The sequence below is a fragment of the Macrotis lagotis genome, chromosome 5 (genome assembly GCF_037893015.1).
Source record: "Macrotis lagotis isolate mMagLag1 chromosome 5, bilby.v1.9.chrom.fasta, whole genome shotgun sequence".
Taxonomy (NCBI): domain Eukaryota; kingdom Metazoa; phylum Chordata; class Mammalia; order Peramelemorphia; family Peramelidae; genus Macrotis; species Macrotis lagotis.
The window spans coordinates 222,203,706-222,218,977 of NC_133662.1; the positions used below are offsets into that span (position 1 = coordinate 222,203,706).

At 38.9% G+C, this 15,272-nt stretch overlaps 1 protein-coding gene across 3 annotated transcripts in view; it reads left to right on the plus strand.

Annotated features, from left to right (window-relative positions):
* Positions 1–15,272, plus strand: part of PTGFRN (prostaglandin F2 receptor inhibitor) — an 83,456-nt gene that overhangs the window by 49,807 nt on the left and 18,377 nt on the right. For all 3 annotated transcript variants that reach the window (XM_074188538.1, XM_074188540.1, XM_074188539.1), the window contains 2 exons: positions 9,258–9,683; positions 13,339–13,758. In XM_074188538.1, coding sequence (XP_074044639.1) covers positions 9,258–9,683; positions 13,339–13,758 — 846 coding nt within the window. The remainder of the gene's footprint in view (positions 1–9,257; positions 9,684–13,338; positions 13,759–15,272) is intronic.

Genomic DNA, 15,272 nt, shown 5'->3' on the forward strand with positions numbered 1-15,272 from the left:
CTTTTAAAGTTCGCAAAATGATTTTTTTTCTGAGTCTCACAACAGCAATGCAGTGAGGTAAGATATCCCCATTTTACAGATGGAGAAATAAAACTCAAAGAGATCATCATCATTTATGCTAGCTCACATTTATATAATACATAGGTGGCACAGCGAATAGAGCACTGGCCTTGGAATCAGAAGGATGGGACACTTGGCACTAGCTGTGTGACCTTGGGCAAGTCACTTCACCCTGATTGCCTCGCATCCAGGGTCATCTCCAGTCATCCGGATTCATATCTGGGCACTGGACCCAGATGGCTCTGGGGAGAAAGTGAGACTGGTGACTTAGCACAGCTCCCCTCACTCAAATCCAATTCATGTGCTTGTTATGGCATCACCTCCCTGATGTTGTGACCTTCTCTGAAAATGAAGGCCAAGCATTATTATTATTCAGATTAACCTCACAATTACCCATGAGCTAGGTAGCACAGTGGATAGAGATCCAGAACTGGAGTCAGACTCATTTCCTGAGTTCAAATTTGACATCATGCACTTATTAGCTTTGTGACTCTGGGCAAGTCGTTTCACCTGTTTGCCTCAGTTTCCTTACCTATAAAATGAACTGGAGAAGAAAATGGCAAACCCACTCTGGTACCTTGGCCAAGAAAACTCTAAAATGGGATCATTGTGTCAAGATACAACTGAATAATGACTGGGCAGTGGAAGTTGAAAGAAGGGCTCTTATCTCTATTTTATAGATGTTGAAACTGAGGCTATGAGAGGTTAGTGTTTAGTATAGATATAAAACCAGAAGGTATCTCAAGGACCATTTCTTTCCCCTCATTTTATAATTGAGTCACCTTTCTCATGGTCACCTAGATAATAATATTTGAGAATAGATTGAAACCTCTATCTTTCTGACTTGAGGTCCAGGACTCTGAGCCATAATATCTTACATTCAGAAAGGATTTGCACAACCAATATTTTATTGCATACATATATATATATATGTATATGAAAAATGGCAGAATTTATACTCCTTTTTTCCCCATTTTTTAAATTGTATGACAGCGAAGTCCTGATTCATGTTGGGAGAGAGGGGAAGATAGATCTTGAAATTAGAACAACAGTTAATGGGTTACCATTGTGAGAGTAAGACTGGGGGTGATAGATGTGAGCATTATAATAAAATTTCCCTCTTTCCCTTTTGTGTTTAAAACACGTTAGAATAAGCATTGCATCTTTGAATGGCAATGCTCATGACAGAGCTATTTTTGGCACAGTTCTCCATCACATTTGGCATCACATACACCTTTATAGAATTTGAACAATGTATTTTGGAGACAGATGAGAGAAGTAGTGGATTCAAAAATGATCACACAAACAGAAAATATGAAAATATTCACTAATTTTTACCCCTGAACCATTTGCTTGCAAATTACCTGTTTGAAAATAGTCTGAAAATTCCTGCCTGTGGGCAGTGAAGGCTATAGCGCCATCCCTATCTAAAGAATTCCTTAACTCATCTCTATCTCATCTATTTCCTTACTCTCACATTCCTTTCCCCTGAGGATCCTATTTTTGCCTGCAATGACCACACTCATATTTGGAATAAATCTTTTTTTTCCCTTTATCCAGACAGTTTCTGAAATCAATTTTCTGATTTTTTTTACTGAATTTGTGATTTCTTCAACATTAGGAATTTCTTTTTTTACTTTTTTTACAAAAAGATAATCAGAATTAATTGATTTGCCCAAGGTCACACAGCTAGTAAATTTAAAGTGTCTGTGGCTAGATTTGAACTCAGGTCCTCCCACTCCAAGGCTGGTGCTCTATCCACAGCACCACCTAAACTGACCTAATATTGGGACTATCTAGTGAGAAACTTCTTTGCTAATGTAGTTCACCAACTTTTCTGCAATTTATAATCTTAGAGAATTGCTTGAGGCACAGAAAGATAAAGCAACTTGCCCAGGGTCACCCAATCACAATGTGACAGAGGGAGGATTTGAAGCAAAGCCTGCCCTTCATTATACTATCTAACCTTGAGCTGGGATCTTAACTGTTCCAGATCCATTTCCAATTATTCCAGCCCACACTGATTTTTCCCTTACCTGGTCCCTTTTTCAATCTTTGTACTGAACAATCTATCATTTAAATAGTTTCAAAAAGATCCTAGATCTGAAACTAGAAGGGACATTAGAGACCATCTGATCATACTCTTCCATTTTACAGGTGAGGAAACAAACCAAGATCATACTTGTAGCAAACATCAGAGGAGCAGGATTTTAACTCTGAACCTCTGACTCCAGAAGTCCTCTTTTTTCCCCCCTCTGAATTTAGTTGATTCCTTGTAATACACTATCATTTAAAAATAATGATTCCATATACATAATGTGTGCATATGGAATGTGTTTATATATATAAATATGCATATAAAATAACTGGCACATGAACTAGATTGTAACTTCCTTGAGGGTAAAGGCCATAATGTATTTCTTGCCTGTATCTTCTCAACTGCTGCTGAGCAAGATTAGCAAGCAGAACCTGCCAGATCATTAAGATCATTTTACAAATGAGGACCCTTGAGAAAGGTGAAGTGCTTTAGTGAAGGTCTGCAGGAATTGGTAAAGGGTTAGAGCTGCAGATTCCACTCTCAGCTCTCTTCCCCTTTCCTGGGCTTCGTCCATTCAGTAAACATTTCTTGAGGACCTACTTGTGTGCTGGTGCCACATTTACCACTCTCAGACTTTTGTTTTGGTCTAGACCTGGGATTTCATTAGTGTAGCCATTCACAGATGCAGAAACTATCTTAGTCAATGCAAACTAATGGCTGGCCTATAATTTTCAGTCTTTGCTTCAGGTATGCTCTGGGGTTACGTGACTTCCCCAGGGGCACCTTTCCCAGGATCTGTTAGCCTTCTGTCTGCCAAGTCCAGCTGCTTCTCCCTTTGGAAGATAAAAATATAAAAAGAACAAAGTCCTTGCCCCTGGGAGCAAAGGAGGGTCACACTACCCATCCCCCTAATGGTCTGGAAATTTAATAAAAATCAGTGTTCTCATTGCTTCTGAAAGGGCAAGATTCATCATTCCTCTGAATTCCAAAACCACAACAGCCTTTTCTGGAGAGGATAAGGCTTAGTATCTCTCTCTCTCTCTCTCTCTCTCTCTCTCTCTCTCTCTCTCTCTCTGTCCCTTCCTTCTTCCCTCTCTTCCTTCCATCCATCTTTTCTTCCTTCCCTCTCAAGTTAATAAAGGAGTTTATATAGATGCATACATCCAAAGACTAGAGAATTTCACCAGACTTCCAACAGCACAAATACCAGTCCTTTAGATCATGTTGTAGAAGAAAGAGCTCTCAGAGATTTGAATTTGAATTCCACCTCTGGCCCTTCCTAGTTGTGTGACTTTTCACAAACCAACTTTACCTTTTTGAAGCTATTTCCTCATCTGTAAAATGAGAACAATTGTACCTATCTCATAGTTTTTATGAGGATCAAATGAGAAAATAAAGATGTTAAAACTCTGATTTTACAAATGGGGAAACTGAGACCCTGAGAGGATCAGTGACTTGATACATGATTACAGTGATTAAGAGGAGTAATTTCTAAGACTCTGAATACTGTCCTTCCATTGGGAAGATAATCAGTTAGGCTAAACCTTTAACCAGGGATATGCTGCCAAATTTTTAGCAACCAGTGTTCTGGTATAGGTGAAAGGAAGGTACACATGGTTCATGGGGCATTCGGTGGTGGTAACATAGTTTGTAGAACACTGGGCCTGGAGTTAGGAAGACCTGAATCCAAATCCAACCTCAGACTTTAGACTAGCTGTGTGACCCTGGGGAAGTCTTTAACCCTGTTTGCCTCGGTTCTTCATCTGTAAAAAGAGCAGAAGGAAATGACAAACCACCCCAGTATCTTTGTGAAGAAAACCCCAAATGGGGTCATGAAGAATCAGACACAACTGAAATGACTGAACAATATTCGTAAGCCACTTTTGAATTTAATCTGCATCATTAATATTTTCTTCATCATTTTCTAAAATCTAGATAATTAATAAAACAATAAATCAAGTCCTGATTTGCAGCATTTGCCAGTTCCTGAGGTGTAAATGTTCACACTGAAAATTTGACAGTGATCTTTGTCTGTGTGTGTTAAGTGAATCTAATGGACCCCCACTTAGACTAGGAATACACAGTTCATTCCCAATCCCATATTCAAAGCCTTTCTAGCTTGATGAACTTTTGTGCATTTCTGCTCCATTGGCTTTGCTTTTAAGAAGCCTGACTGTGATGGGGCAGAGACTAGACCACAATTATAAAAACACTTGAAATAAGCCTGAATAAGCTATGTGTCTCAAGGAAGGTAGAAGCCAAATGTACAGAGCAAGGAGATACAGGGTAAGTTTTGTGGAAAAAGTTCAGGAAAGATGACTAGAATTTTGACAGATAGCAATAGGGGAGGAGATAGTGCCCCAGGCAGAAGGAATAGCATGAACAAAGGCAGAGAGGCTGGAAAGTATAGATAGTATATGTGAGAGTACTAAAGTATAGAGAGTATATGTAAGAGTATTAAAGCCGGAACATTCGTGACTGGTCCAAGGTCATGGGAGATCTGAAACTATTTTGAAGTTGGTATGACCTTGAACAAAGTGTTTCATCTTTCTTGAATTTGTTGAAAAAATGATCACAATAGGCTCGATGCTCTCCTTTCTCCCTCCCTCCCTCTCCTTTTTTCTCCCTCCTTCCCCCCCCTCCCTCCCTCCCTTGTGTCTCTTTGTCTTTCTCTCTCTCTGTCTCTCTGCTCTCTCTGCTTGCTCTCTCTCTCTCTCTCTCTCTCTCTCTCTCTCTCTCTCTCTCTCAATTTGACTAGAGTCACACTGCAATTAAGTGTCTGAGGTCAGATTTGACTCAGTTCCTCATGACTCCAGGGCCAGTGCTCTAACCAGTAGATCATCTGGTTGCCCTTAGATTATCTCTGTCTTTTTTTTTTTGATTGACTCCTAAGAATGAGATTCTGTGATATTTTAAAATGTATGTGCATCAGTATTCATCAGTATTAGCTTTCCCAAGGAATTAATATGGCCTTTCTACAGAGTGGCAGATTTTGCTTCCAAATAAGGAGAAGCCTCCTAATCATCAGAACTGTTCAAAGTCTTATAGGCTACATGGGAAGATAATGAGTCCCCCCATTACTGGGGGTTTTCAGCAAAGGTCAGGTGACTTGGGAGGAGTTCCTACTGCAGGAATAAGGTAGACTAGATGGTATTTAATATTGCTCTCGTTTTTCTCTGGGAAGCAAGTGACCCTGTTATTTTATTTTGCTTTGAATTGAGATGAAGCTTACAATGCATAGAAATTGGAAATCCTTAGGAAGATGATATTTCATAGAAAACTAAGAAGGAATAGGAACTAACTATATGATCTCTTTGGTTTAGAACTAAGGCACTGAAGGGGAAGGAAAGGAATGAAGGAAGGAAGGGAAAAGGAAGAAAAGAAAAAAAGGAGGGAGGAAGTGAAGGAAAGAAGGATGAAAGAATTTATTGACTATCTATTTTTCAGACATTCTACAAATAGTATCTCATTTGATCTCAGATCAACCCTGGGAGGATAGGTACTATTTATGATCTCCATTTTACATTGAAGAAACTGAGGCAGACAGAAGTTGTGACTTGCCTAGGATCACACAATTAATTAGTGTCTAAGGTTAAACTTGAAATTAGATCTTCCCAACACCAGAACCAGAGCTTTTATTCACTATCAATCTCTAGAGATTAAGTAATTTACTGGAATACACAACCAGGATATGTCTGAAACAGGACTTGAGCTGAGGTCTTCATAACTCTGAGACTAATTCTCTATCTACTAAACCTCACTACCTCTTGGCTAAATAAATTCAGCCAAAAAAAAATCAGTGAAGTAAATGTAAGTTTCAGATTCATAGCCACAAGTTTCAAAAGTACAAGTCTTTTGTTACTAAGAAAAATTTTGTTGTTGTTCAGTTGTGACCTGAATCATGGCCCCATTTGGGGTTTTCTTGGCAAAGATATTGGATTGATTTGCTGCTTCCTTCTCCAGCTCATTTTACAATGAGAAAACTGAGGCAAACAGGGTGAAATGTTCAGAATCACACAGCTGTTGAATGTCTGAGGCCAGATTTGAACTCAGAAAGAGGAGGCTCCCTGGCACCAGGACTAGCACCATCTCTTTGTGAACTATGCCACTACCTAACTGACCATTATTTAATAGCAATAATTTATAGCAACAAGATAATAATATACAATTTCACCAAAAAAAGTCATAAACATTTTGTACCCTTGGAAACATCTAAGAGAATTAGACATTGAGGTGGCTTTTCTCCAGAGGAGAATTTTTCCAGTAAAAGATCAGCTTGAATTATTGAAAGCAAAAATGGCTGAGGCAATGCTGAAAGCTTCTATTAGTCCAAATCAGCTCATAATGAGGAATTTTGGTAGTTTTCATCTTTATACATAGGGTGGAAAATGTGAAATTCTGTTCTATTTCTTGGTCCCTAAATGATTAAGTCACTTGGCTTGGTCACAAAGTTATAAATTTCATCAAATGTCTAAATCACCAAAGATGAGCACCATGACCTCAACAGTTTATAATTTAGATGATTCATACGTAAAACTAAGCTGTTTAGTCAAGGTGATTTGTACAGAGAGGGTGTTAGGAAATTGAACTTGATGTACTTTTAGAGAATCATGGAAGACCACTGCAAGGAAATGGAGGCTCAGAGAAATGAAAATAACTTGTCCCAGGTCATCTGGCTAGTAAGTGGCAGGACCAGGACTCAAACTGAGATTGTCTGGTTCCAAGTTCTGCTATCCTCATTAGTTGTTGTTCAGTTGTTTCAATCATATCCACTCTTCATTATCCCATTTGGGGTTTTCTTGGTAAAGATACTGGAATGGTTGGCAATTTTCTTCTCCAGCTTATTTTATAAAAATGGAAACTGAGGCAAACAGAGTTAAGCAACTTGCCCAGGGTCACCTAGTTACTAAGTGTCTGAAGGCAGATTTAAAGTTAGGAAGACTATCTTCTTGACTCCACACTCATCTATGTGCACTGTGGCACCACCTAACTATCCTTATAGAGCATCATGAATGAATAAAGGGGGGGAGTTTCCATTTCTATAGGAAACATTATAGTGCTTTGGAAGCTCCTTGATTATGAAGACTTTTATTTTATTACTTCCTGCATTGACCTAATATTTATATGGCGCTATAAGATTTGCACCTAGTGCTTTAAAAAAAGCTTAAATTCTGCTATTTGATGACCTGGGCTCAAATCCTACTTTTTACACCTAATACTTGTGTAACCTTGGACAAGTCATTTAACTTCCCTGGGCTTCAGTGTTCTCATTTGGAAACAAGAGGATTTGGACTAGATGGAATCTGATAGCTTCTGAAGTTTTTCCATCTGTAAGGCTCTCTGCAAATATTTTCAAAGTTCTGAGAAGCATCTTTATGCAAGCTTCATTTCTTGCCATGTTTGTCAGTATTGATGAGGCTTAGAAGCAAAATTTTTCCTATATCCTTCTGGTACAAGCAGATGAGCTTTTTTTGAACTTAACCAGTCAGGAGAAAAAGTGGTAAGACCAACAGCACCCAGAGGCCAGAGACCTGGACCCAAGCCCTGAATTTGCCCCTAGTTGAGCTCTGTGACTTTTTTGAAACATACCTCAGAACCTCAGCTGCTGCATCTATTAAAGAGGAGTTTAAACTGAATGATCTCACACCACCTCTAGCATTTTTTCATTTGTATATAGTAGAATAGTTGGTTAATGGACTCTTACTGAAATGTGTCACAGTGAAATGCTACATGGTGTGGAAATGAGTTCTGGATTGTGAGTCAGGATCAGAGGTCAGCTTTAGAAGATTGTGATTTATTTTTCTTTCATGCTTGCTTGCTTCCTCCTTCCCTCCTTCCTTTCTCTTCCTTCCTTCCTTCCTTCCTTCCTTCCTTCCTTCCTTCCTTCCTTCCTTCCTTCCTTCCTTCCTTCCTTCCTTTCTTTCTTTCTTTCTTTCTTTCTTTCTTTCTTTCTTTCTTTCTTTCTTTCTTTCTTTCTTTCTTTCTTTCTTTCTTTTCTCTCCCTTCTTTTTCTTTCTCTTTCCCTTCCTTTCTTCTTTATGTGTTTCTTTCTCTCTCTCTCTCTCTCTCTCTCTCTCTCTCTCTCTCTCTCTCTCATTTTACTGATGTGGATACCCTATTCAAATCAGAAAATTTTCTGCAACTCATTACTCTTAATAAATTGCTTGGAACACATAGTACTTGCCCAGGGTCACACTGTTAGAGTCTTGAAGCCAGGCCTTCTTTATCCCAAAGCAAGCCTTGTGATATCTCTTCCTACTTCTGATTCTAAATACCTGTGTGACCTGGGTTAGATCACTTCCATTTTGGTCCTCAGTTTCCTCATCTATAAATGGGAGGGGGGAGCAATTAGACAGACCTTTACTGGAAGTCCCTTGTAATTCTAATATTTTAGATTCAAGGGTCAGTTTTAGAGGAAAGTTGGGAAACATATCAACTGATACACAGTAAAGAGACCAGAAACAACAGCAACAAAATTGTAAATTTTGAAAGACTTGAGAATTCTGATCAGGACAATGACCAGTTGAGGTGCCAAAGGATGGATGTTGAAGTGTGCTGCCCACCTCCTGATAAAGGTGATACAGTCAAGAAAGAAGCAGATTGTGGAAACATATGGTTTTTTCAAACAACCAGTGTGGGAATTTGTTTCGCTTGATTCTGCATATTTGTTACAATGGTTTGTTTTTCTTTTCTTTTTTTAATTTCTTAGTAGCTAAATGATTATAGGGAGAGTGGGGAAAAGAGAAAAATCAATAACCCCAAAAAGGCGGGCCGTTGGTTTCTTTTTAAGACATGCACAGAAGAGATCAGAAGAAAAAACAGAAATTCACAAACAAAATGGCATCTTTGAACACTGCAGGTTGATTTTATTGAATTTATTGCAGATTTTAAAAACAGGTTGAATTTATTGCAGATCTTAAAAGAGATCTGCAGTTTCTTGTACAATCTTCACTTTTCTATTGTACTACATATATATACATATATATATGGAAATACCCATTTTATTTGATATTTAATCTTAGAATTAAATAAATAAAAACAATTCCATTGCATAGAAAATTCAAACCATTTCATTCTTACCTGTTGTGCTCTCTCTCTTTCTCTCTCTGGCAGGTTGCTCTTATAATCCTCAATTTTTTTTCCCTTTTTTGTTTCATAGAACCACTGTTTGATGTGTTGCTGAATGCTTCTAAGGTCCCTGAGTATCTGGATGATCCCACAGAACTGGAGTGCCAGATAACAGATGTGAGGAACACAGACGCCAATGTCCGCTTCACTGTTTCTTGGTACTACAGGATGGATTTACGCAGTGATGAAGTCGTGACTGATGAGCTACTTGCAGCCATGGATGGGGACTGGACGCTGAGATTTGGGGAGAGGAGCAGGCAGAGGGTACAGAATGGGGAGATTATTTTCTTCAAGGAAGATAGAGCCAGGTTCATTTTTCGTATTCAGAGGACTTCAGAGGGAGACAGAGGAAATTACTACTGTGTTGTATCTGCATGGACCAGACAGCGTAACAAAAGCTGGCTAAAAAGCAAAGAGGTTGTATCCAAGCCTGTCAACATTTTTTGGATTTCGGAAGGTAAGAGCACCATACTTAGTGATTCCTTTTTTCTTAGAGGATTAGCAACTGTCGTGATGCCTGCAGCCTCATAGATAGCAATGCCTCCTTACCAAGGTTAATGACACTTAAAGAACTTGCAGTAATTAATGTTTGAATGTCCAGCGGACCCCAATAAAAATGATGGGATTGGGTAGGGCACAGCTATGTTATGGACTTTCCTTGTTTATCATGAATTCTACCTGTATACTGTATGCCGTATGCTAGGAATATGACTTAACCTGAAGAATAACTGCCCCTAATAACAGTAACAGCAGCTGCCATCATAGCAGCTGCCATTGTAGTAGCAGCAATAGTAGTAGTAGCAACAGCAGCAGCAGATGGTAAGCAGCAGCAATAGTAGCAATAGTAGTAGCAGCAGTTGTACCAGCAGCAATAGTAGTAGTAGCAACAGCAACAGCCAGTAGTAATAGTGGTGGTAGTAGTAGTAGTAGTAGTAGTAGTAGTAGTAGTAGTAGTAGTAGTAGTTAGTAGGAGGAGGAATAGTAGTAGTTAGTAGTAGTAGTTAGGAGGAGGAGGAGGGGGAGTAGTAGAAGTAGTAGTAGTGGTAGTAGTAGTAGTGGTGGTGGTAGTGGTGGTAGTAGTAGTAGTAGTAGTTAGTAGGAGGAGGAATAGTAGTAGTTAGTAGTAGTAGTTAGGAGGAGGAGGAGGGGGAGTAGTAGAAGTAGTAGTGGTAGTAGTAGTAGTGGTGGTGGTGGTGGTGGTAGTAGTAGTAGTAGTAGTAGTAGTAGTAGTAGTAGTAGTAGTAGTAGTAGTAGTAGTAGTAAACATTCATATATACCCTCTAGTGCCAGGCACTGAAATACTCATTTTACAAATATTATCTCATCTGATACTTAAAACAATCCTGGGAGGTAGATGCTATTATGATCCCCATTTTGCAGATGAGGATACTGATGCAAACTGATGCAAACAGAGGTTAAGTGATATGCTCAAAATCACACAGTCCACATGTGAACTCAGGTCACCCTGACTTCGGACCTTCAAGTCTATTGTAAAAAAGGTGTCTATAGTGTTTTTTAAGATGGGCAAATTGCTTTCTTCTCAATGACCCTCTGAGAGTTAGATAGCATAATAATTAGTAATAATGACAACTGAAAATTGTATGGTACTTTATGATTTACAAGCTACATCCTCTTTTGAACTTCAAAGTGGCTTGTGATCAGATATAAGAACTTTTGACAGATGCTCTCATGGTAGCATAGTTGATGAGTATCTGAGTCTGAATTTGAACCCAGGTCTTTCCTGATTCTAAAGCCAGGCATTTTATCCATTATTCTACAGAGACTCTCATTCATAGTTACTTATCAGTTGGGAAATATCACCTGAGGACCTAGTAGACCATGACCCTGTTTTGGTATAACCAATTTGGTTATAATGCTGGGTTTTGATACAATTCCACAGTATTAGGGAACAATTTGAGTCTAATGTGAATTTTGCATTAACTTTGTATGATTTCATCCACAAGAAACAATAAGGGAAGATAAAAACTGCACCCACTTGAAAAGAGCTGTGTAGGAATATACAAAATAGCTACCCCCATACACAACTATTTCATTTCACCTCCTGTATGTTTTCCTATAAACCTGGGTTTTGTTATTCTTTAGCATTTGTGAATTTTATGTATATAGATGTGTGTACAAATATATATGTCTATTCAATACACAATATCTATATGCACACATGTACATATGAACTTATTCACTATCAAATACATTTAAGCATCTGGTTCAAAAATATCCATTAATACAAAAAAATTTTAAGTATTAGGAAGAAAGTGAATTAATAAAGTCTTTTGAAGGCAACTAGACCATCAGGATCAATGTTGCAAAAATAAAAGAACCATTATGGCTGGAGGTATTGTGCTCTTAACCCTATTTTTACCATAAGCTTGGCTAGTGATGTTTTTGAACAATTTTCATAATGACATGATTTTGGCAATATGTAATCTAGAAGCTTTTGGGTATCATATTAAAGAATATGAATTGTATAGCATGTTCCTAAAATTTTAAATTTTCATCTATCAAAACTTAAAATTGCACCAAGACTTTTCAGACACTGTATATAATTCTTTTTTCTTATGGTCAACTCTACAGGTCAGGGGAAGTCTTATTTTTTTATTCCCTGTAGTGCCTTTCATATAGTAGACATTCAGGAAGTATTTGCTGAATGAGTTTTCAGAAGCACCAAGAGGGGATCCCTTCCTCTTATCCTATCTTTGACCTCTTTTTCCACCTTCCTTGTGTCCCACCATGCATCTAGCATATCCTTTACCCCACAAATCAATCCAGTTCAGCAGGTAGCACGAAATGGATGCCCAGTAAGGCATAGAATCAGAATCTGGGGCATTTCAATTCATTCCAGTAAATATTTATTAAGGGCCTACTATGCGCAAAGCCTTGTACAGCAAGTATTCGTGATGAAAATGGTGATGACGATTTTCCCATAGTGCTTTCAGATTTATGTAGCATTTTCTTCCTATTACTTTCAGGCGAGATGGGTATATAACACAAGCATCACGATTTCCATTTTGCAAGTGAGAAAATTTAAGGCTCAGGAATTAATTGACTTGTTAGGGAGTTAAGAAATATTGAATTAGGAACCCAATAACCTTTACTAACAACGTGATATATTCTAAGCATTTCTAGGTATTATACACATGTTTACATATTAGTCATTTTGTGTATGAGGAATTAGAACTAAAGGAAAAGAAAGAAAATCATGGGAAGGTGAATAAGTCTTCACTCTAGAAGCTTAAATTCTAATAGGAGGCATATCACATAAAGGAAAAGTTTTGGATCTGCATAGCAAAGTGATTATGAGTGGAACTGTTTGGGGCAGTAGATTGCCATGTCTTTTCCAATAGTGGTTGTTATGGGAATGCTTGTTTTCCAGAGTTAGAGTTGGAAGAATGGGTTAGTGGGATGGGGAGGAATATGTAGAGGCAAGGCAGAAGGTAACGTGTCCATGCTACATTGGCATGGGGGCTGGGAAGCATGGGCTTTTCTAGATAGAATGGATTTGATGTGTTTTCACTTACTTGTCCATCAATCTGTAGAGATTCTAAAGGTTTAGTGAATGAGAGTAAGACATGATGTAGACTTAGGTTCTACCCCTGTACCCTATCATTTAGCAGTTTTTGTTTCCTGAACTAGATTGATCTGTGAAATGAGGAGGCCGTGTGCCAGCAGTGGGGAAAGGGAGATGACAAATCTGGGTAGAAAGCAGAAGGAAGTATCTTTGTACCATTAGTCTTGGAGCTACCCAAAGTCATCCAGAGTACCCTAACTGGGACGATAGTAGCCTCCTGAGACTTTACTCAGTTCACCCTCTTCTCCATCCTCCAGTGACCCAGAACTAAATTTTCCCCAACCTGTCTCTCCCCACCACTCTGTGGTTGGTCCTCATCCTGCCAGCTCCCTCATTAGTGATTTTCAGCTTGTCCTCCAATCCGCATTTTTTTTTTCCTCCTTGACTCTACAGCTTTGGGGAACAAGTGCATGTCTAGGACAGTGTTCAAATGAGTGAGCACCTCTTTGATAGATATCTGGGAGTGAAAAAGTCTGACTTCCATAAGTCCCTTCTGTAATTAATTTCTTTTGATGCTTCATTTCAGATTCTGTGCTTCTCGTGAAGGCAAGGAAGGCAAAGCCTTTCTTTGCTGCAGGAAATACTTTTGAGATGACTTGCAAGGTTTCCTCTGAGCACATAAAGACTCCTCGATATTCAGTTCTTGTCACAGCTGAGAAGCCTGCAGCAGATCCCTTCAGCCCCAATGAGACCAAGAGCATCATCTCCTTAGACCAGGATTCAGTGGTGAAGTTGGAAAATTGGACTGATGAGGCCCGGGCGGATGGAGTTGTACTGGAAAAGGTCCAAGAAGATGAATTCCGCTATCGAATGTACCAGACTCAGGTGTCTGATGCTGGGTTGTACCGCTGTGTGGTAACAGCCTGGTCCCCTGTGGGAGGCAACCTATGGAAAGAAGCAGGGACCAGTTTATCTAATCCAATTCAGATAGACTTCCAAACCACAGGTTAGTGTTGAATTCAGGTAGAATCATAGCAAAGTAGAATCATAGACTTCAGTGTCACCTTAGAGGTAATCTGAGCCAACCCCTTCATTTTACAGAAGAGGGTACTGAAGATGAGAGAGAATTGATTTTTTATTTTGCCCAAGGTTACTTAGTGGTTGACTTTGGGGTGGGGAGTCTGGTGTGGAAATGCACTATAACTTTTTTAGTCTGACTTATCAAGGCAGTATGGCATAGGAAATAAAAGATCTGGCTTTGGAACCAAGAAAACCTGGGTTCATATCCTGCCTTTGATACATCACAGTTCTCTAACATGGTCAAAGTTGCTTCCCTTTCTGAATCACAGGCCATTTTGTTAGATTCTAAGTTACTATTATGTAATATAAATATTATGTTTCTTATATTATTAGGTATAACATAATAACATATTATTATACCACAGGTGAGTGACTGATTAGAATCAGTGGAAGGAATTTCTCTGCACTGATAAAATGACAGGTGTACTTCCCCCTGTCCTTTCCACCCAAGTCACCCACCCCCAAAATCAAGGCAGTATTTCCATACAGGGAAAGACAGTTTCATCTTCATTCCTTTGGCATTGCGTCTGGCTTGGCAAACAACTCCCTCTTTGCTTGTGTGTTTGGCAGAGTCCCCAGGGCAGCTGTGTGAAGATGGAGTGTGTCTGTCTGTCTTTGCTAAGAACAGCAATGAGTAATAGATATTTTTTGGAAGAAAATTTGTAGGTCTCAAAACTCTTAGTGCAGTTTTTAGCTTTAATAGCTTAATACCTCTATATAAAGAAAAATGAGGCCAGTTCATTATGTTTCAAATTACTGATTTCCTGTTATATGGGACTAAGGATGGAGCACTGAAAATTTCTAATTCATTTTCCCCAGTCCTGGAATATAGGAGGGGAAAGTGATATGATATTTCTCGAAACAGTCATCTTGAGTTCTTTTTTTGGGGGGGGTTGCAAGGCAAACGGGGTTAAGTGGCTTGCCCAAGGCCACACAGCTAGGTAATTATTAAGTGTCTGAGACCGGATTTGAACCCAGGTACTCCTGACTCCAAGGCCGGTGCTTTATCCACTAAACCACCTAGCCGCCCCTTATCTTGAGTTCTAATTAGAAGTCATTTCCATGATAACTTTCATTTATTCCTTTATGTTTTCAAAACTATGCAAGCATTCTGTGTGTGTGTGTGTGTGTGTGTGTGTGAGAGAGAGAGAGAGAGAGAGAGAGAGAGAGAGAGAGAATACTCTTAAATTTCCCAAATAGGAAAAGAAGGTCACATGATACTTAGCTATGTTGTCTTTAGCTTCTGGGCTGAAATTAACCCCTGAGTTCTTTCCCCTTCTTACTAAACCTTTAGAATTGTTTGTTTGTCTTGAAGAATAGTCCCTTATTTCACTTAAGGTAAGGTAAGGTAAACCAAGTGCTCCCTACAAGGCTGTGGCTCCAGATAGCACTAGGTACATCGTGATAACAAAAGAGCTATCACTTTAGTGTTCAGCAAAC